Source organism: Primulina huaijiensis, chromosome 15, assembly GCF_012295235.1.
Source record: "Primulina huaijiensis isolate GDHJ02 chromosome 15, ASM1229523v2, whole genome shotgun sequence".
Classification (NCBI taxonomy): Eukaryota; Viridiplantae; Streptophyta; class Magnoliopsida; order Lamiales; family Gesneriaceae; genus Primulina; species Primulina huaijiensis.
Genome location: NC_133320.1, coordinates 1,669,877 through 1,697,451, shown reverse-complemented (window position 1 = coordinate 1,697,451; position 27,575 = coordinate 1,669,877). Strand labels below are relative to the sequence as shown.

Genomic DNA, 27,575 nt, shown 5'->3' with positions numbered 1-27,575 from the left:
AATCAAATGATACATGATTAATAATGTAATTTTATAAAATAGATAACCAAAATTACGAATAAACAAACATATAATACCCAAAAATGCAATTTTCTCTATTTTTCATTAGTTTAATCATATCTTTAGTTTGCAAAAACTCAACGAGCATGAGGTCATAAATTCATATAATCCTAAATACATTTAACAAACTATTAGGACTTTATGTATCCGAGTTTAAACAAAGGCAAAAACTTATGTGAGACGGTCTCACAGGTCGTATTTGTGAGACATATCTCTTATTAGAGTCATTCATGAAAAAGTATTACTTTTTATGTTAAGAATATTATTTTTTATTGTGAATATAGATAGGGTTGACCAGCCTCACATATTAAGATCCGTGAGACGGTCTCACATTAGATCCACTCCTAAACCAATTGGGATAAAATTTTATTTATGATTAGATATACACGAGGACTCGTATCAAATTTAAAATTTTGATATTATACCAAGTACCAACCATGAGCCGTCGCCCGTGGCTTTTCTCCAAGGCGAGTAGAACATGTTACCACTGGAAATGCCACGTGGTAGTCTAAAAGCACAACCCTAACAATTCTCCATTTCAGTTTTCTTCTCTCCCATTGGATAAATCCTAGTTTGCTTTTTTCCCAGCACCGAAGAAGAGTAATTCTTCACGTAGTTTCCGTAGTCAACAGATACATGTATGTATATATACAACACACATAAAACAGAGATTATATAGAAGGCGGACAGTCGAGGCTTTTGTGAAAAATCAAGGGGAAAAAAAGGTGCCATAGTTTTTATCGTTATTGATTGTCAAATGGCAAAGAAGAGGAAATCCGACGCGACGAGGCTAGATGAAGTGGATCGGAGCATGTACTCCACCTTTTGTAGCGCTGCTAGCTGTCTTTCGCAGTTGTATACCCAGACTATGCACCAACAGCGACTGTCGTTCCAGGCAGGTGAACGTCACGCGCTGGTATGATGCTGCTTGCTCCTTCTTTTCAGTTTTTTAAGTTTGATAGCTATCGATTGTTGATCGGTTTCCGTTTATCTGGAGGGGATATTCGTTAATTGAGTTTTGTTTTGATAATTGGCTGGTAAATTGCTTATTATCTTTGTCTTTCGTGATTGGGTACGGATAATTGATGTTTTGATTTTTCTAAATTTGTCTTCGTTTGCTCATGATTATGATGAACGCTTGTGGTTGTAAAGATTATTAATTTATAATGATCACATGATATATGTGTAGTACTTTAATGCACCCGATGTTCAAAACATTAAAATCCAGACGACTATTTAAATGCATTCCTTCGACGAAAATTTGAAGTATTCTGTGTATGTTGTTGCATAACATGGGAAGAATGCCTCGAGGCTGATGAATCTGGTGGTTTAAAGATTTAGGGATTTTCAAGCAAATAAATTATTATTGACTTGTTTCCACGCATTGTATTCTTTTGGTTGTAGGGAAAGCTTTATGATTGGATTTTGAGACAGCAACAAAATGGGGTGAGGGTGGTGACTGGTGACATACTTGCATATATGCAGGTATTTCTCTCGTCTTGATTAGTTTACACTTCACACCATTAATTTAATGCGCTTGCAGTTTTCTAGTACTTTGCATCATTAATGTTGGTTTTTTGTATGCATCGTGTGTTTCTGTCTGAGTTAATCAAAACTGTAGGATACATAAACTTCTCTATTTGTCCACTTATTGGTTCTTTGATATGATACATAATGTGATCAGGAAAATTTTTCATAGATTGCCTGCAGTTTTAAGCGTATTTATTTCTGCTCTTATTTCTGCTCCAACGATTCACATCAGATGCCTGAGGACTTTGTTCTGTCCACAGATAAATATAGTTGATCAATTTGTGAAGTTTTACATTGTTGCTTCATCCTCGTGAAATCATTTTTAACTGTGACCATTGATCTTTGCACCAACTTAACCATGTTATGTGATTACCGTTTATTTTATATAAGCAATAGGAGTAGTTTGTTTGAGGAAACTTTATTGTTCATTGGGATTTGGGAGCACATCCTAAAGCAAAGTTTGAAGTCCGATTTCTCTTTGATGGATGTGGACGTTATCACGTTAATGTCTGTAATTTCAACTTTTCGTATTTGATTTCTGAAACCTAGAATGACTAGCTGTTATTGTTCTAAGTTTTTGCCAACTGTTTGAAACTTCCTACGATTAAGCGTTGATGTTGTAGAATATTTTAACTTTCTATCATAAAGTTAATTTGGAGTGAAGAATTCATGTGGAGGGATCTGGTTTTGTCTGGGAACTAGCCTTAACATGCAATTATTTGTAAGAAAATTCTAGACTATGATGTTAAATCTTGTAACATGAATTTATCCTTAGTGTTTTTCATTCTGAATTAATTGTACTGATACTATGGACCATAGTTGTTAAAAGTGTTCACTTAAGCGCAAAGTGCCACGAAGCGCAAGACCTGCACTTCTGAGAACTACAAAGCGCATGATGTCTAAGAAAAGCGCGCGCCATTGCGCTTCAACCCAAAGCATAAAGCGCTCTTAATTGCGCTTGAGAGAAACCTATTTTTTAATTCAGCAGAGTGAAATTGCAATTCTATTAACCCAAAAAAAAGAAAGAAAAGCTAAAGCCCTAAACGTTACACTCTCGCGGCTCGCCTGTACTCCTTGTCTCCTTGCACCACCTCTGCCTCATCGCCTCCTGTCTCCGGCTCTCCTCTGCCGCATCGCCATGCAACATCTTATCGACTGAGAGCCTTAATTTTAGTATTCCAAAATATTAATTGTAGGGTTTGTTTTACATTTGTTTTGGAACCGTTGATGGTTTTTGATACTTGACCTAGGCCCATAATCAGATGTCTAACTCCTTTGGGTCCAATTAACTGGCTAGATTTCTTTAAGCGTTAATGCCAACATTATGCTACATTTTTATGAAAATTCACCTCGTTAGTTTACTGGCATTAGATTATATGGTATAAATGAAATTAATATTAGATTTCTTTATAGTATATTTTCATCTATGACATTTGTATATTGCGCTTTTTTCCGTAAAGCGTGAAGCTTTAAGCCCCAGACACTTGGAGGGTTTTTTTTGCGTCTCGCTCTTTTGACAACTATGCTATGGAGCAAATTGTTTGATCAGCTTTCTCCTCTCACCATCAACCTATAATAAGTCCTATTGTGGGGTGTAAAATTAAATGAGTTCTCTGTGCTTTTGGCTTTATGTCAAGTTTTTCTCTCTTTAAAACATATCCAAACTTGTGATGAGATAGTCCACTGGATGGTCTATAATGATGTTCAACTTGATGATGTTCCAGCTTTTGTAGTTTCCCATGCATGTTAAATTTTGTGAAGCAAAATTCTTGATATGAAAATTAGCATGATTAATCAAACATGTATAATTTTTGAACTGTAAAGTGTGTATGAGAGTATAGAAGACATTCCACGAGATAGAGTTATGCATTGGGCCTTTGGTTTACTCCAGTTTTCAGTCGGCTTGGTTCAATTTCTCTCAATATTTTGAGGTCTGGCTTATTTGGGATTTGGATCTTTACATGCCCAACTCCGGGGAACTAGAGGTTTTTGAATATTGTTATAATCTTGTAAGGGAAAAAAAACTCACTGTGGGTTTGTGGTGGTTGGTTCCTTGGGAATTAAGGAAAATGTCTGCTCGAACTGTAATACTGCAGTTTCTCTGTTTTTTAAAACTGTGTTTAATAAATAGATTACCATGTATGCTTGTTTGTTTCGTCCTCGATACGGTGATGAACTTTGTGTCTAACAACACGAGTAAAGCCATTTGAGGAACCCAGTTCGTATGATTTCGTGGCAGTATCACACTACTTCACTTAATTATCTTCGAGTGTAGTGACTTTATTTTCTAGTTCTTTTTCTTTCCTGCCCGAACCATTTTGTTCCTCTCTCATTTCTTGTACTCCTTATGTTGTTTGTTCAAATACCAGCAGTACCAGTTTAAAGGATAGAGGACGAGGGTTTGTACATGAGGAGTTTCGGATACGTCTTTTTATGTTGCAAGTATTATCTACATCTTGTTCTGTTGTATTTTTTATTGCTGTAAAGCTAACTTTACTACTCATAATCTCACCGACTCAAATATTTTTGGTTGAAACTCGTGAAAGGATGAAACCCTTGTGCTATTTGATATTTAGTAAATGCCTTTGGGATACTACATCTATATATATATATATACACACACACACACACACACACACACACACACACACACACACACACACACATGAGAAAAACCTCTGATCTCCAATTCCTGGATATGGATTTTCTTCTGTTAAATTGTCAATATGTTGAAAGAGATGAATGCATGTGATTTGCTTAGATGCTGTTTATGGAGATTGGAAAAGCGTTCTCTTTTCTTTTTGATCTACTTCATGTTATAAAAGTTTACTTATTTTATGTAATAAAACCACCCTTTGGGAAAGGAAATATTGGATACAGTTGGCTGATTTTAAAGTGTATTCGTAGTAACAATTTATTCATATCATGTCCTGGCATTTTCAAACCCCCGCTTCTTTTTTCTATATGAATTTCATAAATTTGCAGAACGAGTTGGATTACGGGACAGAGGAACCTCCACCATCCCCAAGGCCAACGTTGCAGCACCAACAACCATCCCAAACTGCTGCAATTCACTCAGCTCACCACGGATTCCCTGTATCTTCTAATGCACTTGCGGCTGCAACAGCTGGGCAAGGCATGCGTTTAGGGAACTCCGACCAAAGCAAGAACGCCATCTTCTCCAATGCACTATCTAGTCCTGCTCACAGGAATCTCCAGCAATATCATGGGGCTGGTGCTCACAATGTGAATAACGCTGCCATACGGAACAATGAGATTGGCTGCAACCAATCCAGAGATCCAAATCCCCATCCCCAGAGTTCCAACGAGTCTTCGATGGACATGCATGCTGATAGCCCTGGCCATGATTCTACTTACTGAAATGCTGAAATCCCATCTCCATTGTTGGGTGAGAGAATCACTAGTGCAAATCTTTAAAAAAGTGAAGATTGCCTTGCCCTTGCAGGTTTTGCCAAATGAATTAATATACTTGGTATTGGTGTTCTTTTTTCTTTTCAATATCCGATATTAATCGTCTGTCATTTTATAAGTTTATAATTTCTCATTAGTCAGTATTGTTGTCCATGTAAGAAACTTCACCCTGTATGTCGCTTGAGTGATAAGTTATTATTGGTGTTTATGTATGGTATTTTTGCCCTCTTCAGTTATACCGGTGCACGCATGTACATGTGACTAAGCTGCAGCATCCATTTCAAAGTTCCATAGGACGGGTGGTCTTTGAGGTATCAATTGCAAAAGACAATTTAGTAATATTATGTGGTGGATATGCCACCGGACAAGATTTATATTTACTTTAATTAATGTGATGTTCAAAATTGAATTGAAGTTCTTGAGTGTAATATTGGTATGTCAATCTTCAAAATTGTTATAAAGACACATTTTGAGCTCCTGAGGCACCATCGATCCAGGGTCGTGCTCGAAATTTATGCTCACTGCTTTTTTTTTTTTTTTTGGTCAAAATATGACGAACCCAAAAATTGCCAACATATATAAATATATGAAACTATTTTCATATATACACATATAACTGTATACATATATATAAGACTACTTACATTAAATCATAATATTATACATTTTCTCGTAATTTTGACGATAAATTTTTTTATAAAACCAAACTCGTTAACATCTTTATGTTGTTTAAAATAAATTCATATAAATACTTTAACAACTTATTTTTAAAATAAAACATCACGTTTATAAGTTCATAAAACAGTTTATAAGTTTAAAACAACTTATAAGATGTAAGAGTTTATAAGCTGTTTTAAATAAGTTTAGCCAAACATCATCTTAATATTTTAATATTTAGATTAGATAAAAAAAATATCTTAGAAATATCTAGTAGCATTTAGGTAGTTCCTATATACAAGTTTAAATTCATAAAAAAAATGTTGTTATATGTCTCACATCAACTATATTAAATTATTGAGAGTTGTATATATGGATTTGGACAATTCTCCTCCCTCGAGCTAGCTTTTGGGGTGTTAGTTAGACTCAAATTTATAATCTCAACTTAGTAAATATTTAAAATCCAAACTCAACGTTAATGGTAACTGGTAATAGACTAAAGTCAAGCTCAAATACACACTCTTAACAAAAATAAATATTTTACAAATAAAGTAATGAATTGATTCTCAATCTCACTTATAAATTTTTTTATTTATATTTATTAATTCTTCATCGAAAACTTAGCATGACATCATTTTATTATATGAAATGAATTTCTATGAATTCTTGAATTAAAAATTGTCGGTCAAACCTCAACAAAAATAAAAAAAATAAAAAGAAAGAAAAAAAAATCCCTCGAATTGAAATCACATGATCTAGCTAGTGCGATGAAGTTAGGCGGAACAAGATGTTTGGTGGAGTGAGACAGGCCAGCCCCCACCCAAGAGATCAAGCCACGTGATTTCCTTTTTCCCTTACCTTTTCCCAAACAGCTCCTTATCTTGATTAGGTCACGGCCCTCGGTGCCAGTGGATATAAATAGACAAGGTGTTTGATATCACCAAATACCGTAATAATTCACATATTTCATCGACTCAAACACAAATTTTTGTCGAAAAATTATACATAAAATTTAATGTTATTCATCCAACGATGACAGTAGTTTTCGCAACCGATCAAGGTCTCCTTTGCTTTTTCACTTCATAATTTTAATGGATTTTCAATCCCATTATTACCATATATCTCACATAAATTTACATTGCATTTTTCTAAAGAACTCGCAAGATTTCATGGGAACAAAATTATTTCGAGAAATCGTTGACCTTTTGATAAGATTACATATCTCTCATCTCCATTGTCATGTCTTCGGGTCCCAAATGTTCCGTCCATGTGGTTTACTCGAGGCATATTTTGAGTTAATCTTGATTTGTAACGATATATTCTGAATTCGATGAAAATAAATCATTAAGGCTCCGTTTGGTTGAGTATATTAAATAAGGATAGATTAATAGTCAAATATTTATCGTTAAAATTTTAAGATGTTTTAATAATCATTTTGACCCGGTTTAAGATCCAATTTTATGGATAACTATTTGATCAATAGTATTGGATCTTAAACCGGGTCAAAATGATTATTAAAACATCTTAAAATTTTAACGATAAATATTTGACTATTAATCTATCCTTATTTAATCCACTCAACCAAACACACCCTAAATGTATAATTGATAACAAAATTATATAGAGAAAATCTCACTAGTAAAAAAAGATCGAAGGTGACCAGTAGTACTCGATAGTCAATAGAACGAACTTCGTGGGATGTTATCTACATCACAAAGTAACGTGAGTAGCGTTGAGATGACCGACGAAAATACTCCGACACTCAAGTCAGTACCTGCTTGATAAAAGTTCCAAACAACTAGAGCATTTGATTTTAAAAAAATGAGTCTGCCTTGAAAATGTAATAGAGTTATCTATTTATAAATTTCGGAGAGTTTTACGGACTTTGATCCCAATGGACTCGTTGAATTTGTGAGCTTTGATAAAGAAATCCAATAAATAAATTTTTTAAAAAAGACCGATCTTCATTTAGTGGGCTGATTAATGAGCACAATCTAGCAAAGCTACAATGATTGTCTCATAAGCCATCAACTGATTAACTTCTTTTTTTAAAAAAAAATAAATTTCAGATATATATTAATAATGCCACACCAATTGAACTAATTTTAAAATACAACGATTAATTATATTTCATGACCTTGCATGAGTCTCTTCTCATTTTACTAAACATAATTAAAAGTTTAAACAAGTAGATTATGATAATTTGTTATGTAATATGTTATCTTGAAATCATAAAAAAAAAAGCTCTTCGTTCCTGGTTTTCTCGTAAACACGACTCAAAATACACACGCAAATATATTTACCTTTTCGTATTTGAGTCAAATTTTAGCTAGATTATAGTTCAATCATGAATTAAACTACTCACAAATAAGCTAATTAAACGCATATATCTTGCAATCCTAATTGTAACAAATCAGCTCACTTGAAGTTCTATATGAACATTACATAGTGTAATTAATTCAAGAAATAAAAATTTTGTTTTAGAATAATTCAAACTTCGCTATCATGAATGCCAAAACTTAATTACGGAGTGGATTCACTACACAAGACCAAGCATGTGCATTGTCTTGATAGTGTGGCGCCACGATAATAATTTACAACATACATTGCCCTTTAACCTTAAATCTCATTCACTTGTTTATGTTTTCAATGGGCGAACACGAAGATAATACAAGAACTCCATTACATCATCAAACTTTTTCCATGCAAAAAAAGTGACATTATCGATATATATGTGTTATGTGTAAGTCTCAATCTATAGAAGGAATTTGTGTATAAATACGACACGATTAATATTTGTTATACTAGCAGATTAATTTTTGAGATGGCGACTGTTTTGCCCTCCAAATGTTTTTTTCTTGCTACCCTTTTCATCTTGCTAATTTACTTCTTCTCATCAACTTCTACTCAAGGTATGAAATTCCTATCTAGCTTGCTTTTGTTACCTTTTAAAAAAAAGGATATGGAAGCTAAACAGATGATTTCAATTTCAAGTTTCATTCTTAATTAATATTGTTTCTAACATATATAGATAGCAAATTCAACTTTTAAATGTTATCTCTAAAACAGACTATATATTGAATGTATATTTTGTCGATTTAGAGAGAAATTTAAGGATGGAAGAGAGTACTATTCTTCATGATCAACCGCATGCAGAGGAAATGGCTGCGACAAAAGAAGAAATTGGGGGCAGTGAAGATTTAGCAACGATCGACTACGCTGCTCCGCGAAAGAAAACTCCGATTCATAACTAGAAATTGAAGGAGATAAATCTAATATGGCTGATCATGTAATCTCTCTTTAAATTTATATATACGTAGATCAATGAAGATGATAGAGGTAATTTAGTTGATAAAATTTAGTACACATATATTATTTGAAATAAAGTGTAAAAATACATAATAACACAACTCATATGTATGTATACACGTTCAAAGTTGTAAAATGCTGCATAAATGTGATGTGTATGGTTGGCTAATTTCAATCCATATTTCTCACGTCTTTTATGGCGATAAAACGTTCATCATGTATTGTATTTAATATAGCAATGATTATCAGTAGTGATGTAAATGAACGAAACTAAATTAAAAAAATATTTGATTCATATTCTAAATTATCAAATTTGAGCATTACTTGAATAGAGAAGACCTTATAAAGAACATTATGATTATGCCAACCATTTTCACTAAATCCAAAATTCGAACTCTAAATAACGTTTCCTTGAAATAATTAAAGACACGAATGCGTATGCTGTTCAAGACAAGGGCTAATAAACATTTTCAATTGCTTGTTCACCGTAAGAAACATAGAGGCATAGAGACCTTTCAGTACCTGGGCTGTTGCCATCTTACATCAGCATCTCTCGTAGAATGGCGAGAATTGGATGACATGACTCAACTCAAGTTTAACACTTGGCCACTGTTTTACGCGGTACAGCTGAGGCCACTCCACTCAGAGATACGGTATTAGCAATGAGTAACTTCAACTTGAGGGGACGGCAGTCTTTGAATCCAGAAGGATGAGACAACATGAAAGTGAAACCTAAATCTCTTATTTTTTTTCAGGCTTTCCAGACGCGAATTGATCCATCAACCGAAGCAGAAATCATACAACTGTCCTTGGGGTGATAACTTACACTAGTCACCTGTCACCGAAGTGTCAGAGACAGCAAATGAAGAAAAGGAACAAATTTTGTGAAAGCTTTCACAGAACTATAGTTAAAACTCAGGCGAGGACCATAGAACTCAACAAACTAAGGAGAATACATCTCTCTCCTAGTAAACGGGAAATGTTGGCATAGTAGATGTGTTTCTTTTAGCATCTTCCTCAAGGACGTCTCAACTTAAGAAGAATTCTACACAAATTTCTTTGGGCTCCTGATTAAATATTGAAAAGCAACCTCACAACATATGATGCCACAAAGAGCATATAAGAAGCCATTTCAATTGCAAAAGCTAACTGGACCAAAACTTACAAAAAAGGCTGCATATTTAACACGTTGACGAGCATAAAAATTTTAGTGCAAGGACACAGGCAAATATGTTGAAGAAAAGATAAAGAAACTTTACCACAGACGAATGAGCTCGAAAACTAGATACAACAGATGCATCCACAAGATCCCAAAAATAAATAAAACCATCTTCTGAACCACCAGTCACATGGGCATCTGTGTTCGTAAGGCAGCAGTCCATCTTAAAAGACTGATAGATACGAAGATAACAATCGAATTAGAAATTTAACCCGAGAAAAATCAATGCTATGAAATTGCAGATGTATTGAAGAAGGAAAAGTGATCACGAGGCTGCAGGAATATATCAAAATAAATAGTCAGCAAACATTGGAAGAAAGGTGGAAACCATGCACAGGTCACCAATGAACAGTTGAAACAAATATTTACAGTGTGTTTAACTATCTTAGAATGTAAAAAGGTGTCTTTGCAAGTCTTAATAATATGCATCAGCACTAACCTTGCTGGTATGGCCTCTGTATTCTTGCAAAAGTTCACCAGTTGTTCTGCAACAAATATGGAATCAAGAAACAACGTAGCTTTGTTGAATGCAAAGACACTAGTAAACTTCTGTCTTTTACCTGTCTAAAAGACGCAGAGTGGAATCCAGACAACTGGCTAACACACAATTACTATCATTTGAGAGAGAAATACAGTTGACGGGCTGCCCCAGGTCATCGGATATTTCCCTGTTCGGAACCATCAATATTTCAGAAATTAGAGTCTCTATGACTCATGAGAACAAAGAAGTGACCTCATGGAATCCAGTAATGTCATTATAAGACAACCTACCTACCAATTCGAATATCAAATGTTCGCACAGTTCCGTCAACACTTCCGGCAATTATCTCAGTTTTTGTTAGACAAATGGACATCACACTATCAGAAAATGTGTCGATTATCTGAAAGATACACGAGTAAGCATATCAATTTCTTTGACATCATTATATTCAAATCATCAGGAAAGAAGGTAAATCAACAGATGAAACAACACAGAATATAGCGTGTAGAACATGGTATTTCACTTGGAAAAAGCTTAATAGTGTCCAATCAAATAGAATCTTATCACTATGACATATTTTGCGTTAAGGTAGGAGTCAAGGGATTTCAATATGACACCCAAAGTCAAAATTCCCAGGGTGGTACATGGTCTACAATATGAGTAGTTAATGCTGAAAAATGGAAAACCATCAATGACTGGGCGATGAGGAGCATGAATGAACCAATCATCCAGAATGAAAGACATAAAAGATTTGATATATACTACTCACATCAACAAGGTTCATCTTCTTTTCGAAATTTCATCACATAAGAATTACAAAGTTAAGCGTGCTTGGCTTATGACGATTTTGGGATGGATGACCCTTGTGAATTTTCTAGTAATGATATAAGCACGACGAAAAGACTCGTGTTGATATGGTGAGGATAGTCATCGAATCCAAGGCGTAATATTTAAGTTTTAAACATTTCATATTAAATGATCGGTTACAACCCCAAAAATAAATCCAAGAGCCTAGATTGAGAAAAATGGTTTCATGGACTTTGATTTAGAGCTTTGATATGGTGTATTCTTAGCACCAAATGTAAAATTTATCAGGTTGTTGCTTGAGAGGCCATTTTAATTTAGAGAAAATCAACATAGCCCATAACAGCAATTTGCAGCTTTTTTACCTTAAAACTTTCTCTAGTTGTCAAAGTGGTGATTATCACCCCACAAGCTTTCATCTTAGACTCGTTGGGGTCAAGTACACGTATATAATAATTATGCTCAAATAACTTAAATCAATACTCAAAAACCTTTTGAGAGGTTAATTTCAACCATTCTATCATTTTTTTCTTTAAGACTACTGATATCAACTATTACTACTCACAGGTGCTTCAGGGGCCATTAGGTAAACATGTACAAACCACCTTAAATGTGTATTTCTTATCTTATTTTCACTAGCTGCTACACAACCTTTGCTTTAATATACTAGTTTTTCATTTGACCATCCTCTATACAGCAACTTCATCCATTTTAACACAAATCCTTCGTATGTAGTCCATATCAAGTCAAGACTCACAGCCACATAGATTCGCCTGAATTAAAGCACCATAAACCTTCCATGTTAATTTTCATAATATTCCGGGGTCCAGTAAAACTATGGTTTCAGTTCGATTCAGATGGTTATAGGAGAATGTCTTAGTTTATAAGGACATGATCCATCATCGCATGGGATTTACTCTTATAATCTTCTCCTGATATTGACGTGGTTTTTGAACCAGTATGAGGATTTGCACACTCATAATCAGCAGCATTTTCAGCTCACACACTGCTCTTGTTAAGGGAATATATATGTTTTAGATCCTCACAAACAAGAAGCCTGTATTCCAAAATTCATTTTCATCACTTTAGGCTTTATCTAATCCTCGTCTTCAATATAGTATCCGAGCCAAAGAAAAGATTAAATTATTAAATGCTCCCCTGCAGCCTTTTCTATCTATGAATCACCCCGTGTATAACTTTTTGGCAAGAGGAAAGAAAAGAATTAACCTGAATGGGTTCGGTGCTGTGAGATCTGCAGTCCCAAGCACGCACAGAACGATCATAGCCAGCTGACATTACCACTGATGAATACTCGTTAAATTTCACAGCATTCACCTACCATCAAGGGAGAACGACTTTAAAATACCATCGTACATGCTCTTGAAAATGTCAGAATTCCACATTCAAATCAGGCCATCAACTAGATACACTAATCTCTAAATCACTATAACACAAAAGAAAAGCCCATTTGCACTAACCTCACTATCATGGCCACGAAATTTCCGAATAACACGACCAGTAGCCACATCCCAGTAAAACACTTGCCTATCTCCTCCACATGAACAAAGCTTTGAATTATCCCTACCAAAACAGTTAACGGATGAGTAACAAAAGTAACGAATAAAAGACGGGCCTTTTCTTTTTCAACAGCTAATAGAAGCATATCATTATCGATTGAACTATTGTTTTATGCATTTCTTAGGTTTTCTAATGGGTTCTTACGAGGTGACATGGACATCGCGAACTTCGCGGCCGTGGGACTTGTAGGTCTTGATATGCAATCCCCGGTGAGGATTCCAAAGCCGTATCGTGCGATCTTTGCCGCAGCTGAGGCAGTACTCGCCGTTACCGTTGAACCTGGCCGCTAACACCGCGCCCTCGTGCCCTCGTAGCACGTACGCCTCCGTCCTCGGCAATTCCCCGGCGCTCATTCGTCTTCAAATTACCGATTTACGTTCTCCACTAGCTGCAAAAATACTCTCAGTCGCCGTTAAGCGGCCTCAAGCCCAAACATTTAATGGGCTAAATTCCTTATTGGACTTTTGGTATGGATTATGTGCAATTTACCATGTTCATTGTATATTCTTATTTACTTTAGATTATTATTATTATTATTATTATTATTATTATTATATAAACTACTTGATCTTTTGGAATGACCGTTTCTAAAAGACAATATTATCCTTATCTCACTAAACAAAATATTTTTCAAATAAAAATATTACCTTAATTGCACAAACAAATTACATCATCATTTTTAAAAATAAAAAAAAACCAATCATCAACACAATAAGTTTTCAAATTATAAAAAAATAATTAGAAACATTTTCAACAAATGGTACATGTACCCGAAACTGACATAGTTGGGTAGATAAATACCTAGAGGCACGAGACAACTATCTCTAAAGAATTCGACAAAATAGCCTCGTGAGTTCAGGAGAAAAAGGTGCCTCCTCACAAAAAGGGTTGCAGTGACAAGGTCCGACCAACTGTTTACCGAAAACATAGGTTTATGCAAATTCGTAAGACAATGTGTAGGGGCTGACGTTTGCCCAGTGCCAGAAGGTCAAGGAAGTTTGTGACTGATGATAGGGAAGCAGGCGACCGAATCCTCGGTGAACGACGGTCGTAACTATAACGGTCCTAAGATAGCGAAACTTCTTGTAGGGTAAGTTCCGACATGCACGAAAGGCATAACGATCTTGTTCGTAATCTAAATATTAATTTAAATCCAATAATAATTATCTATCAAAAATAGGTCATACGTACACACAAAGCATATATAAGTTTTAAACAGACCATATTAAAATGATTCCGAATTCATTTTTCAAGTAATTCAATCTGATTCACTATTGATACTGAATCTGATTTAAATCCGGAACAAATAATTAGTTATGGATTAAACCCAACAGAATTCGGATTGCTTCCAAATTGATTCAATCAATTAATCATAATAAGTAAAGACTTAATTAACATCACGAGCTTTCCCTTTTCTGTTCTTTTTTTCCATAGAAAAATATCACGAGCTATTAAGAGTATCAGTACACAAAAAAAAAAAACTTGTGTGAGACTGTCTCACGGATCGTATTTTGTGAGACGGATCTCTTATTTGGGTCATCCATGAAAAAAAAAATTAATTTTTATGCTAAGAATATTACTTTTTATTGTGAATATCGCTAGGTTTGATCCGTCTCACAGATGAAGATTCGTGAAATCGTCTCACAAGAGACCTACTCAAAAACAAATCACTTTTATTTTAATGCAATTATTCTGAAATGATTGGGAAAAAAAAAGATTGACTACTCAAATAAAATTTGTATCATTTAGAGATAAAAATATTAGGTTGAAATGGAGCATTGAAATAATTCATACTATCTCCGTTATAATGGTATAAATTTCATTTTTTTTCGATTGTCTCAATTCTATAATTCGTTTGCATTTTTTCAAAGCCTTGCTAATATATTCCTACTGGTTAAGTATTGAGAAACGTGTAATCCTATGTGCATGAGTGAGGAGACCCCATTTTATTGTGTGTGAAAAAAGACTAATTTCCTAACACTTGTCGAGATTTCTAAAAAAACGTACATCACAAAGCCAAAAAACTATGGTTTTCATCTGGGTAAAAATATTGGGATTTCATTTGTTTCATATTTTCTGAAGGAAAGATGTAGGCCAGATCTTTTATGAGGCCAAGGAAGCCACCGTCTCAGGGCCCCGATGCTTGAATGGGTCCAACATATATATTTTGAGTTGATGATCTATTTAAATAATTTTTTTTGTCTAATATTAAATAAAAAAAGAGTAATTTGAATATTTTTTTTTTCTATAATTGACCAAACTCGATCTTTTTTTAATGTTCGATTTGAACAATTTAAATAATATTAAGAGATTTTGGGACATTTGTTAAGTTTGAAAAAGTTAATAAGTTAGTCTTTAATAAGTTTGATGAAGTTTTGTATAGAAATTCAACAATTTTTTAAGATGTTATAATATTTGGCAAAACTGAATGATTTATTATCAAATACTTATATTATCTATAAGATTTTGTTAACTATTCTAGTAACTATTGCATAAGTAGAAAGAAACTTATCGAAGTTGAAGTTAATAAATACTTATCTTCGATCAATAATGTCACAAAATAAACTAAATGAGCAAGCTATGTCGTTGATTGCCAAAAAAATGATCCGAAAACTGGATTATACAAATTTGATATATATATTTTCCTCTAAAATAATTAGCCGATTATTATTTATGTAATTATTTCAAATATTTATTGACTTGTTTTTAATGTAATATATTGTTTTTTGTGTATTTATGCACTATTTATTATATTTATTATTTGCTAACTGAATTTTAGCATTATTTATATCAACAACAAGATCTATTTTTAAATTTTCGTTTCAGATCTCATCGAACACATGTACGACTTTGAGATGACCCGAATACTTATATGATGCACACACCAGACGTCCCCGACAGGTGTTCTTCGAATTGCATGCCAGACACCCGATGAGTAACCGTCCGTACGCGGCCTGTGGATTCCATTTTTGAAGAAGAATTTTTGGCTTAAAGGTATATTGGTGGTAGTATGATGTACTAAATTTTGAATTGGATCAATTTTAACTAACTCGATTATTTTCTTGTTTTATAAGTTATATAAAAGATTCTAAAATATTTTAGATAATTTATATATGGGTAAATGTGGGTGTTTTTCAGAGGAAAAAATTTGATGTTAAATTAACATTTTCTATGTGATTTCCAATTTTCTATCAATAAACAATAAATAAATAATATCTATTAAAAGTATATTATTATCACTTATGAGCCCTTATATATCAGGCCTGATATATATGTTGAGTAGGTCTTTTGTGAGACGATATCATGAATCTTTATTTGTGAGACAGGTCAACCCTACCGATATTCACAATAAAAAGTAATATTCTTAGCATAAAAAGTAATATTTTTCATGGATGACTCAATAAGAAATCCGTCTCACAAAATACGATCCGTAAGACCGTTTTATACAAATTTCTGTTGTATATGTTACAAGCTGGGCCATCATGGGCTAGCCGTGTCCAACCAAAGAGAGGGAACAAATTTGCATCGAATTCATTTCTAATTATTTTGTTTGATAAATAAATTATTATTATATTTTTAAATTTTAATCAAATTTCAATCGATCCAATTCATCCCACTCGGCCAAAACCCTTGGCCACCACCCGCTGGAACACCTCTGTCCTCCTCCTCCGCCGCCTCCACCTCCACCTCCACCTCCGCCCCTTGTCCTCGGTTACCTACACCTGTGTATTACCGTGTTTCCCCCCTTTCCAAGCTCCGATTCAACAGATTAGAGAATCCACCAATCGTTCCTCCGCCATCGCTACCTCCATCTGCCGACTGTTTTTCATCGACCAAGCCACCTCTACGTGAGTCTCATATCCAATTTTCCCACTCTTTACACCTTTGAAGCTCACACTTCATCTCTTTGTTAGTCATTAAGTTCAGATTTTTGTATGGATTTTTTATTTTTGTTTTATAATACCTGATCTACTTCATATTTTTCACCTATTTCTTGGTTTGACCTCCTTTTCTGTGCTTAATTTTTTATTTCAGCGTTTACATGACACTGGAGCTCGTTCTCGAGCCCTAAGTATTTTAACTGCTTAAATTTATATTGAGCTCAGGTTTGAATCTTTTCGGAGGAAAATTCAGTAATATTTATACAACTATACCCGTGTTCTAACTTCTAAACGTCATAAGCTGTTTTCAAAAATGAAATATCAGGGAAAAACGATCTAGTTAAGCCTCTATGCATTACTAGTCTTTGTTTTGGAATTTGATTTTGTAATTCAGTTCGCACAACACTTAAAAATGGTGTTTCTTACACAAAATCTTCTCAAATCCTGAGCTTATGATTCAAATATAACGTTGCTGTTTTGACTATTGAAATATAGATTCAGAGTTATCTGATGTTTACCGGATTAACATGCTATGAGTCTTCCTTTTAATATGCTGTTTAGGTTGGTTTATGACCTTTTTGTTTTTTGCAGGGTCTTTGCAGTAGTATACTTTTTCTTATTTTGATATATAAGTTTCGAGAATGGTGGTATTGAAAGACATTCTTCCAAAGGCAAAGTCATCGGTAAATACAAATTATGATCACACCAACGATCCATGGTTTAAAAGTAGGTACAGTTTGTCTGAGGCTGAGAACGTAGAGACCTTCAAGGCCAAGCCAGTGCCCCCATACTTGAAACGGGCTGGATTTAAGCCCTCAAAACCTGAGGACTTCGGGGATGGAGGGGCATTCCCTGAAATTCACTACGCACAACACCCACTTGGCATGGGCCGGAGTACTGGTCAGAAGCCTTCTGGGAAGACTTTACCCCTCACTGTGGATGAGAGCGGGAACTTGAGATACGATTCTATTGTGAGGCAGAATGAGAATGCAAAGAAGATTGTATATTCACAGCATTCAGATTTGGTTCCCATGGTTGTGAAGGATAAAGATGAAGCGGAGGAGGAGATGGATGTGGATGAGAAGCAGAAAGAGATCGATGAGACTACACAAGACACCAAGGCTGCCCTTGAGAAGATTGTTAATGTGAGGTTGAGTGCTGCGCAGCCCAAAAATGTTCCCACTCAGTCCTCAGATTCTAAGTTTATTAAGTACAAACCATCACAGCAGTCTGCAGCTTTTAACTCGGGGGCCAAGGAGAGAATCATTCGGATGGTAGAGATGCCAGTAGATCCTTTGGAGCCTCCCAAGTTTAAGCACAAGAGGGTTCCAAAGGCTTCTGGTTCTCCACCAGTGCCAGTTATGCATTCTCCGCCTCGTCCTGTTACTGTGAAGGACCAACAAGACTGGAAAATCCCACCTTGTATTTCTAATTGGAAAAATGCCAAGGGTTACACCATACCACTGGATAAGCGTCTGGCTGCAGATGGGCGGGGTCTTCAGGATGTACAGATAAATGATAATTTTGCCAAGTTATCAGAGGCTTTGTATGTTGCTGAACAGAAAGCAAGAGAGGCTGTTGCAGTGCGATCCAAGGTTCAGAAGGAGATGATGATGAAAGAAAAGGAGAAGAAGGAAATGGAACTACGAGAGTTGGCACGAAAGGCACGATCTGAGAGAACTGGTGTTGCTCCAGCTGCTGCTGTGCCAATGCCTTCTGAGAGGGGTGCAATCAATGGCGGTGACATAAGGATGGATTATGAGAGCGTAAGAGATGCCCCAAAGGAAACCAAGGAAGAGAGAGATGAAAGATCGAATCGGGAGAAAATTCGCGAGGAGCGGCGTAGAGAGAGGGAGAGAGAGAGGAGGCTGGAGGCGAAAGATGCTGCTATGGGGAAGAAGAGCAAAATTACGAGGGATAGAGACCGTGATATTAGTGAGAAAGTTGCTCTTGGAATGGCCTCCACTGGAGGAAGGGGAGGTGAAGTTATGTACGATCAGAGGTTGTTCAACCAGGAGAAAGGAATGGATTCTGGTTTTGCCACGGATGATGCTTACAACATCTATGACAAGGGCCTGTTTACTGCTCAATCAACTATGAATACTCTATATAAACCTAAGAAAGATGTAGATGATGAGATGTATGGAGGTGAAGATGAGCAGCTAGAGAAGTTAATCAAAACCGAGCGTTTCAAGCCTGACAAGGCATTTGCAGGTACTTCTGAGAGGACTGGGCCTAGAGATAGGCCTGTTGAGTTTGACAAGGAGCAGCAGCCCGAGGAAGATCCCTTTGGCTTGGATCAGTTTTTGACGGAGGTCAAGACTGGCAAGAAAGCCATGGACAAAGTTGGGAGTGGAGGTACCTTAAAGGCCAGTGCTGGATCCATGCGAGATGGCTTTGAAGGGTCAGGTAGGTCGCGAATCAACTTTGAGAGGGGTCGCTAAGTTGGCGTTTGCTTCAGTTGAGACCCTGATATAGGTACAAATATATGTTTTTTGTACCTGCTGTCCTACTTGCTTATTTTAACTGTACTTTGAGTTTTACCTAGTTGTTTCGTCATAGTAATTACAATAATCTGTATTCGTGTTTTATCAATCATTGGTGTTTTGTCAATCGCCTGTTCTATGACTATGTTACATTGTATTGGTGAAATTGTCTTTACTAGATTGTAATGTCAACATCGATTGGCTTTAGATTTTAAATCTGGTATATCGATATGTCAACAACTCGAACTTTACAAAACCTTGGTAGCGAGTGTAGAATCTGATATAACCAGATTTAGAGGGAAACGTGTGTGTGTGTGTGTGTGAAGAAGAGAGGAAATATTTTTTTCCCATTTTAATATTGCTTTGGGTTGTTTTAACGACTTTGTTTATAAATCGAAAATGGTTGGTAATATAAAAATATGACTACCTTATTGATCATGGGTTTTAACTGGCCGAGTTTTACCAATTTAGATTGAATGCTTGAGAGATTCGTATAAAAAAAGGAAACAAAAGAAAAAGAAGTATTCTAAAATTCTAGGCGCTAGGCGCCAGCCGATCGCACTGAAAAAGTTAGTCATTCAGCCTAGGCGGCCCTAGGCGTTGACTAATCTACCTACGCATCCTTGGTGCCGTGGATTGTTAGGATTTTTAGGTTTTTTTAAAAGTATTTTGGGCTTTCAAGTTAAAATAAAAGTTTAATTAAAAAATGAAATATAATTTTTTTAATAGGTCTTAAACCAAAGTCCAATAAGAAATATGATTTGTTTGCTTGTCCTAACATATCAAACTTCATCTTCGTTTGTGATCTAGATTGAAAGAATTTTACGATGATTTTTTATCCGAAGAAGAAGTTGAAGACTACAATGATAATGTTAAGTTTGTGTCTGATGACGAACAAATTGTTGTAAATTATGGAGATGAAGTGGAGTAAATTTGTGATATTCTATTAGTTGTGTAATTTTGAACTCATTTTAAATTTGATGTTATTGTATTGAAGTTATAGAATGTCGGGTACCACTATTTTTGGTTTGTATAATAATAATAATAATAATAATAATAATAATAATAATAATATTATTATTATTATTATTATTATTATTATTATTATTATAACCTTGGGTGATTTTTTACTTCTCAATTTGATTGAGGTTTCCTCCCTTGTTCGAGTAACTAGGTTTATGTTTTTCGTCACTTGATTTCGATTTCTATCCACCGCATGATGCTTTCTTCAGGTGGATTCAGTCATGGTCGAAGTTTTTTTTTTTATTATTATATTTACATTATTTAATAGCTGTAAAATATTTACTTCTAAAATATAAACTAAATTATTTTTGTTTTTGATAAAATGAAAATGTGAGCCGATTCAAGAGCTACTCATGAGTATTTTTTTAGCAGGTCGGCATGCTTGCAAAATGGATGATGGTAGATCACTTTAAAAAATAAATATTATTGAACTATTGGACAATTCAAAGTCGAGTCACTTAATTTATTTCTGTATGGCCCAATTAAGGCGGTGTCAGCCCACTTAAAACCACTTCCGCCTCTCTGTTGTTTAATTAAAGAAAGTTTATTTTTATATATAGAGTTTTGATATAATGTTATTGAAGTGGACATTCATTTATTGGACGTGAAGAATCATATCAAAATTATATATATAATAAACGAGTATCACCTAAGTGAGCACGATATGTGAACGTGATTGACATTTGAACATAAGTGGTGCTGCACGGTACATTCTTTTAATATAAAGGTGGACATGATTTTACTTTTACTTGACCAATCGTAGTTTTAATTTTTAATACAAGCATATCTTTTATTTTATTTTTATCATGGTGTCGAGCATTTTGGTACATCGGGTGTGTTTCACCTTACAGAAAAGCTTCGGCCCTCAAATCCATTATCCCCAAACAAGTCGAGAAACATAAACCAAAATATCCAAGTTACACGGGGTGTAGTAAATCCCGTGGCATAGAAACAGCTCCCGAACTTAATGATAACGGGCTAAAATTACCTTAAAGAATAGTTAATTGAAACTCCGATTTGAGCATCCTTTAATTTAAGGGGAAAAGAGACATACATTACAAGCTCCTCGAAAATAAGAAACTTAAATTAATCATTTGGCCAATTAAATAATAAAGTGATGCAATATGGATCATTAATCTTGGAGTTACATGATTCGATAATGGGTCCAGATTTATCGTGTTTGAGTTGAGCTGAGTTCCATTATTGTTTATATTAATTAAACAAATTGGCAAAATTAAAGCGAAAGTTTCGAACCAAATATTTTATTATGGATTTTCGAATATATTTTCAAAGAAATTTATGCACACAAATTTGAAGTTATATTCAGTTAAATTTACGTACTCAAAAGTTTTTGAATATACAAATATTACTATATGTAAAAAAAATATTATTATTTGTATAAAAAAAAAGCCAATACGTATCTTTTTAAATTATACATGGAATCCGCGACTCGAACTTTGAATTTGTGACTCAGTTCATTCATATCTCCATATTTATTAATCGATATTCGATACAAAATCATAAATATTTTAGCCACTTTGCTACGTGCATGCATTATACATACTACCTACTTCCACTACTTAATTGATTATTTTAGAATATATAATATATTCTTAATTTAAAAACATCTATAAATGTGAAGTGAGATTTCGTGCCGAATACATTATATGAATTCCCCCAAAAAAAAAGGTGCATTGAATATTTCCCATAAAACTTGGATCATGGGGTCCAACAATTATACCATACAAAACATGGCCAACTCATACATGTATCTTTTTTGTTGGAATTATTAATCTCCACGTAAATATTAGGAGAATAATAATATCATATGTAGCACACAACTAACAATTAATAACATATAAGAAATAAAAATTAATCAAAAAGAAAACAAATTCATTGAGTCAACTAATAAATCTTGGTTGCATTTTATTTTTTTTTTAAATCACGAGATAAGTTTGTTAGAATTGAATATCGTATTCAACGTTGTCTCATACAATGAATGGATTATTTTATTTTAATAATTAAAACATGAAAGATACCTTAAAACCTAAAATGGTTTGTAATCACGTTGAAAACTCTATTGTCGGTCAAATTTCCATAGAAAGAGTTATCGACAGAGAACTAAAAATCTTGAAGATCCGTAGAAAATATAGGATATAAATGTCGGAACGGATCCCATGATGGACCTCTAATGTCGATTGCCATCCTGTCCTATATATGCAAACTTCACTCCTTTCTCTCCATTCAATTAATCATTAATTTCTATCTACACGCTGCATTGTGATCCATTTTCATCTGCAGAGAAAAAAATAATAATGGGAGCATGTGCGAGCAGGTTTAAGGTTTTGAAGGACTCCGGCGATGCTCAGCCGCCGCCTGTTTCGAAGGAGGAGGCAGCCGCCGTCATGGAAGAAGGGGTGAAGAACAAGGACATGGGGGTGATGGCGGATGATGAAGCCAAGCACCAATCACTTGGACAAATGTTAATCCAGGAGGTAAAATACTTGTCTACGTTTTATTAATTGTGCTACATAACGTAATTGGAGTTTCGGGATCTGTGGTTTAAGTTTAAATGAGAAGTTGTTATATTCTTTTTTTTTTCTGAAATGTTTGAACAAATAATAATGTAGAATGACGGGGAAGAAGATCTGGTTATGAATGGCAGCAATGCTTCAGGGGAATTAAAACAAGAAGATGCAGAGCCCCGAGAAAATGAAGCCTTAAAATCTTTTCTAGCTGCAGAGAAAACAGAAGGGAAACCAGTTCAGATCTCAAACCTCGAAACAGTCGAAGATAAGATGGTGGCGGAGCCTGTGAAGGTGGTAGAATTTGAGGGAAATGAGGACTCTGCAACTGATAAAAAACCAGAGGCAAAGAAAATAGAGGAGAATGAGTGAAATCCGACTAGTTGAAGATTATGAGGTGATAAATGAGTGAGATTTTGTTCTACAATGTACAACGTGTGACAAATGTTGTTTTTTGACTTGGTTTTTGTATTCAGTGCTCTTTTCTTGTATGTTCTTTCTAAAATTTTTGATGTATGACAATGTTAGTATGCTTATTATATGATATATGAAATGCAATTTTTTGGAGGCGAAACAATCCGTGCTTCGTCTAAAATCTATCGTATACTAGCTCAAGAGTACGAAGTATCAAGTTAGACTTCTCGAACAGCAGCAGCAGATGATGCATTTTCCGAGGTTTCTTCTCTTGCTGTTATCGAGTCGGATTGAGTCATTATCGTCTCCTTCCGTTTTCCCCACAACACGAAGTACAAGCCGGTGATTATCATTACTGATCCTAGCACGCTGAAGAACACGGAACAATCATAAAATTTCTGCAAAAACACATACAGGAAAAAGAAATAGCAAGATCCCAGATCATATTATAACCTTCCTAGTGTCAACTTCTCACACAGAGCAATGGATCCTATAATTGCGACAAATATGAGAGACACTGGCAGAAAAGAAGTGACATACAAAGGCCCTTTCACTCGACCTCCCCATGCCGTTACTGCTGTCACCAGGCCAGAGCCGATCACTCCCTGACACAAAGTTCAGATGCTTATCAAGAAAACGTGATCCAAGCCTTGCTTTTATAAAATAAGTTCGATTATTTCATACCATATAAGCAGAAGCGACGAGTCTGATATTCCACCCGAGTTGCCATTCTGTGAAGCGTGTTTCTGTGCATAAGGCATATAGGCCTGCCAGGATCGCTCCACTGAAACACGTTAAGACCGTGCTTGAATAGCAAGGGTAGTCATAGCTCATTTGAGTCTGTTCATAGTGAAATTATCTTTCAGCATTTGATCGAGATTTCAGATTTTCTGTATTATTTACGTGGGATTACCTGAATTATGTACCAAGCTGCGTAAGAAAAACAACTGGATACGGCCAATAACGAGCCCAGTAAAGGACTCTGCTGCTGCCGCTGATCAGTAGCAGCCGAAGCCGTCTGAAGCAAATCTACATGAGTGGACCAAAGTGTGACATTTATTCCTTTGTAAAAGCTTAGAACCATTGCTCCAGCAATGCTTAGTGTGGATCCAACAACCTTTGCCTTTCCTGCTGATTGTCGTATTTCTAACTTCTCCAACCTGTGAACGCATAAAAAGGACAATCACAATACAGTTATGCTCATTTTAAAGTTGTTCATTCCAACTTCAATTCGAAAGAAAAGGGGAGTTTTTCCACCGGTTTTAGGTACCTGAAAATGACGGCCAAGAAGAATGTTAGAGCTGGAATGAGATTATACATTGCAGTTGCAAATGTGGCAGATGTCAAAACTATGCTCTCTGCATTCAAATTGCTCCCTAATGATCCTCTGTAACAGGTAAAAAAATTATACACTGTTAAAATGAACAAGATTTTCATTCTGTTAAGTTTTTTTTTCACCATTTTGGTGTAAAAAATTTAGTTAAGTTGTCATTGTTACCCCAATAATCCACTCACAAAAGCTTGCAAAGCTATGATCTTTGAGAATCTTGGCCTACTCTTCCTGCAAACACATATCAAATTCAAAAGTCGAAAAGGTTTTAGAAACTAAAAAGAAACAGACAGGACCAAGCATCGGAAAGGGATTCAGTCCAAATTTCACCTTTCAAAGACTAAAGCAATAGGAGCCAAGAAAATCGAGGCGAAAACCAACCGATAAACCACCAAAATCTTAACTTTCATCCCATCAGCTTCTGCAAGTTTGTAAAACACATTGACGCCTCCACTAGCTATTTGATTTAATATCATAAACATTATTGGCTTTAGCTCTTGCGCTGTCGCAGAACAGTGGATTTGCTTCATTTTAACATAATCTCATCACGTTCAAGCACGAGTTTTAGTTTATGGATCCCTTTATATTTCTTAAAACACATAACGCGGGTAAATATGTCCGAAGTATAGGAAAGTGGCAAATAAGAGAGAGGCTGAGTTTGACAATATAAACTTGAAAGCAACAGATTGGCAATTGAGATAATTTTATTACAAAGATTTAGTATCATTTACTGACCATTTTAGTGACATGATCATAATAACCACCATGTCTACACATATTTAGAATGCAATAATTCTTGATGGACCAATATTAGTATGGATTCAATCAAGATTTTCCTGTAATAGATTTAACCTATGGATTCATACAAGATTTCAATGGAATTCTGTCTGCAGTCTAATAATTGTCCATAGACAAAGCAAACTAAGCTCTCGTTATCATGATACCGCGATGTATTCGTGTGAACGATTGCTGGTTCTAATTCTGCGAACATGACAGAACACTTATTTTTAAAGTATTTTTTAAAAATCTTGAAGTTGAAAATCATTCAAGGCATTTTTAGAACCGCACAGCTTTTTTAAGTAATTTTTTTTTAAATCTCTAAATTATTGATTACGATCAACAAATCATGTAGTTAATTTTGAAATTTATAAAATATGTTAATATATTAAAAATATATCATATCCGATCCGGTCCATGAAAAATATTCGGATCAACCTGTCTATTTTTGCTATATCAACTATATCAATTATGTAGCAAATAAAATAGTTTTAAGAATTTTATACTATATATTTAATTAAAGCCCACACACTATGATACTTTGTTCCAAAATTGTTATCTTCATATATACTGATGTTTATATTTTGTATGATAATAAATTACAAAAATACTCATTATTAAAATTATATCTATTTTATTTTATTTATTCAATATTACACTTGAAAATGAAAAATGGCATCACGTGTGACGTGTCAATCTAAATATACATTATAGCATAAGTTTTTTTCATTAATTTTGTCATTCAATTAGCAATGCGTAATTTAATCGAATAATAAAATTAATTAATCCTAATCAAATATTGAACACAAAATTGATGATAAAATTATTCATTATGCTATCAATATATATTCACAGATAAAGAATCGTGAGACCGTCTCTCAAGAGACCTACTTAAAAACAAAAAAGCTTTTTGATTGAGCTTGGTCAGTGTGGTCTGCGGGTTACTGCGTTGCTCGTGAATTTACCCAGAGCGCACAAAAAATAGCGGCTGCGAGTTTTCCCCGATTAAAAAAAATATATAGCAATAAAAAGAATTACACATAAATTTTGCAGTCCTGAACTCATAATTTCAAATTTCGATCCATTTTTATACTCCTATCAAAATGCATTTGAATAATATACATATAGAGAACAATATCGTATTATTACGATTAATTTTCAGAATTTATATGATATTTCGAGACATTTTTTCTTGTTACTGAACAATAAATGTATCTACAATTTTTTGTTTTGAGCAACAATTAAATGATTGTCAGTGCTTGTTGACAACGAACGCATCCGATTATTAAAAGCTTTTACTTACTAATTTAATCAGATGTGTTCCTATTCGGCAAGTAAATACAAATTGCCGTCTCTACGCTTCCATCTATATGTTAAACGTAAATGCTCTTAAATGTTATCGTCAAGTTAATTTTCTATATTTTTTGCGACAATATTAAAAAAAAATGAAAACATATATTTTTCAATGTAAAAATCGTAGGACTGAACGATTTTCGTTTTACCAAAAAACTATAACAGATAGTAATGATGTAACTCAAATATTTTAAATCATTCAACAGCTCATGCGTCATGTTTCGATTGCTTTACCCAGTATGAACAATTATTGCACTCAACAATCTCGTACTCAATAATAGCACTCCTTGTAATCAATGTGAATCGAACCCGTGACATTGTCTCTAATAATAATTGTAGGACCAATCGCATTAAAAAAAACATATCAAACTTGTTTCTAACTTTTGATTAAAAATCATAGAATTTGAAGCAAAAACCGATATTTACAAAACACTTCTAATAGTCAGCTAGAAGACAAAAAGTATTCCTTACAAGCTATCCCACAGAGTCACTAAAAGTGTTACTTATGTTCACTACAGTTGCATCACCAAATGCATTATCAGCTCTAATTACTCAACTCAAATTAATTTGAGGGTTGGTTGTCTTCATTTGCCAGTCTAAATCACATCCGACTCATGCGCATATACAGAAATGGAAATAACAACTGGCTGCATCAGAATAATAAACAGTAATTAGCACAATATTTTAACATGAATTACACATTTGATTGGTTTTGC

General features: G+C 34.5%; 5 protein-coding genes across 7 annotated transcripts; 3 read left to right on the top strand and 2 right to left on the bottom strand.

Moving 5' to 3' along the window:
* The first annotated feature begins 492 nt into the window (after nt 1-492).
* LOC140959657 (uncharacterized) lies at nt 493-5,507 on the top strand. 2 transcript variants are annotated; one of them, XM_073417601.1, is made up of 4 exons: nt 493-976; nt 1,465-1,545; nt 4,576-4,999; nt 5,256-5,507. In XM_073417601.1, exons 1-3 carry the CDS (start codon nt 818-820, stop codon nt 4,969-4,971), a joined length of 636 nt encoding a protein of 211 aa, XP_073273702.1. In that variant the 5' UTR covers nt 493-817; the 3' UTR covers nt 4,972-4,999; nt 5,256-5,507. The 2 variants fall into 2 exon arrangements, with proteins under 2 accessions (XP_073273702.1, XP_073273701.1); XM_073417600.1 differs by lacking the exon at nt 5,256-5,507 and having other exon boundaries at nt 4,576-5,230.
* A 3,821-nt stretch (nt 5,508-9,328) lies between these two features.
* Nucleotides 9,329-13,480, bottom strand: LOC140958263 (uncharacterized). The gene is made up of 8 exons (XM_073415647.1): nt 13,215-13,480; nt 12,971-13,073; nt 12,720-12,827; nt 10,979-11,088; nt 10,768-10,875; nt 10,647-10,692; nt 10,248-10,379; nt 9,329-9,823 (listed from the first exon to the last, which is right to left on the bottom strand). Exons 1-8 carry the CDS (start codon nt 13,421-13,423, stop codon nt 9,740-9,742), a joined length of 900 nt encoding a protein of 299 aa, XP_073271748.1. The 5' UTR covers nt 13,424-13,480; the 3' UTR covers nt 9,329-9,739.
* A 3,182-nt stretch (nt 13,481-16,662) lies between these two features.
* Nucleotides 16,663-19,653, top strand: LOC140959059 (SNW/SKI-interacting protein A-like). 2 transcript variants are annotated; one of them, XM_073416787.1, is made up of 3 exons: nt 16,670-16,918; nt 17,106-17,176; nt 17,543-19,653. In XM_073416787.1, exon 3 carries the CDS (start codon nt 17,593-17,595, stop codon nt 19,393-19,395), a length of 1,803 nt encoding a protein of 600 aa, XP_073272888.1. In that variant the 5' UTR covers nt 16,670-16,918; nt 17,106-17,176; nt 17,543-17,592; the 3' UTR covers nt 19,396-19,653. The 2 variants fall into 2 exon arrangements, with proteins under 2 accessions (XP_073272887.1, XP_073272888.1); XM_073416786.1 differs by lacking the exon at nt 17,106-17,176 and having other exon boundaries at nt 16,663-16,918.
* Nucleotides 19,654-22,570: 2,917 nt separating this feature from the next.
* LOC140959883 (uncharacterized) lies at nt 22,571-23,476 on the top strand. The gene is made up of 2 exons (XM_073417914.1): nt 22,571-22,955; nt 23,091-23,476. Exons 1-2 carry the CDS (start codon nt 22,776-22,778, stop codon nt 23,355-23,357), a joined length of 447 nt encoding a protein of 148 aa, XP_073274015.1. The 5' UTR covers nt 22,571-22,775; the 3' UTR covers nt 23,358-23,476.
* Nucleotides 23,477-23,617: 141 nt separating this feature from the next.
* LOC140958782 (WAT1-related protein At1g68170-like) lies at nt 23,618-25,259 on the bottom strand. Its single transcript, XM_073416348.1, has 7 exons — nt 25,060-25,259; nt 24,898-24,960; nt 24,670-24,786; nt 24,313-24,559; nt 24,084-24,239; nt 23,853-24,004; nt 23,618-23,768 (listed from the first exon to the last, which is right to left on the bottom strand). The coding sequence occupies exons 1-7, from the start codon at nt 25,257-25,259 to the stop codon at nt 23,618-23,620; spliced, it is 1,086 nt and encodes a 361-aa protein (XP_073272449.1).
* Nucleotides 25,260-27,575: the final 2,316 nt, after the last annotated feature.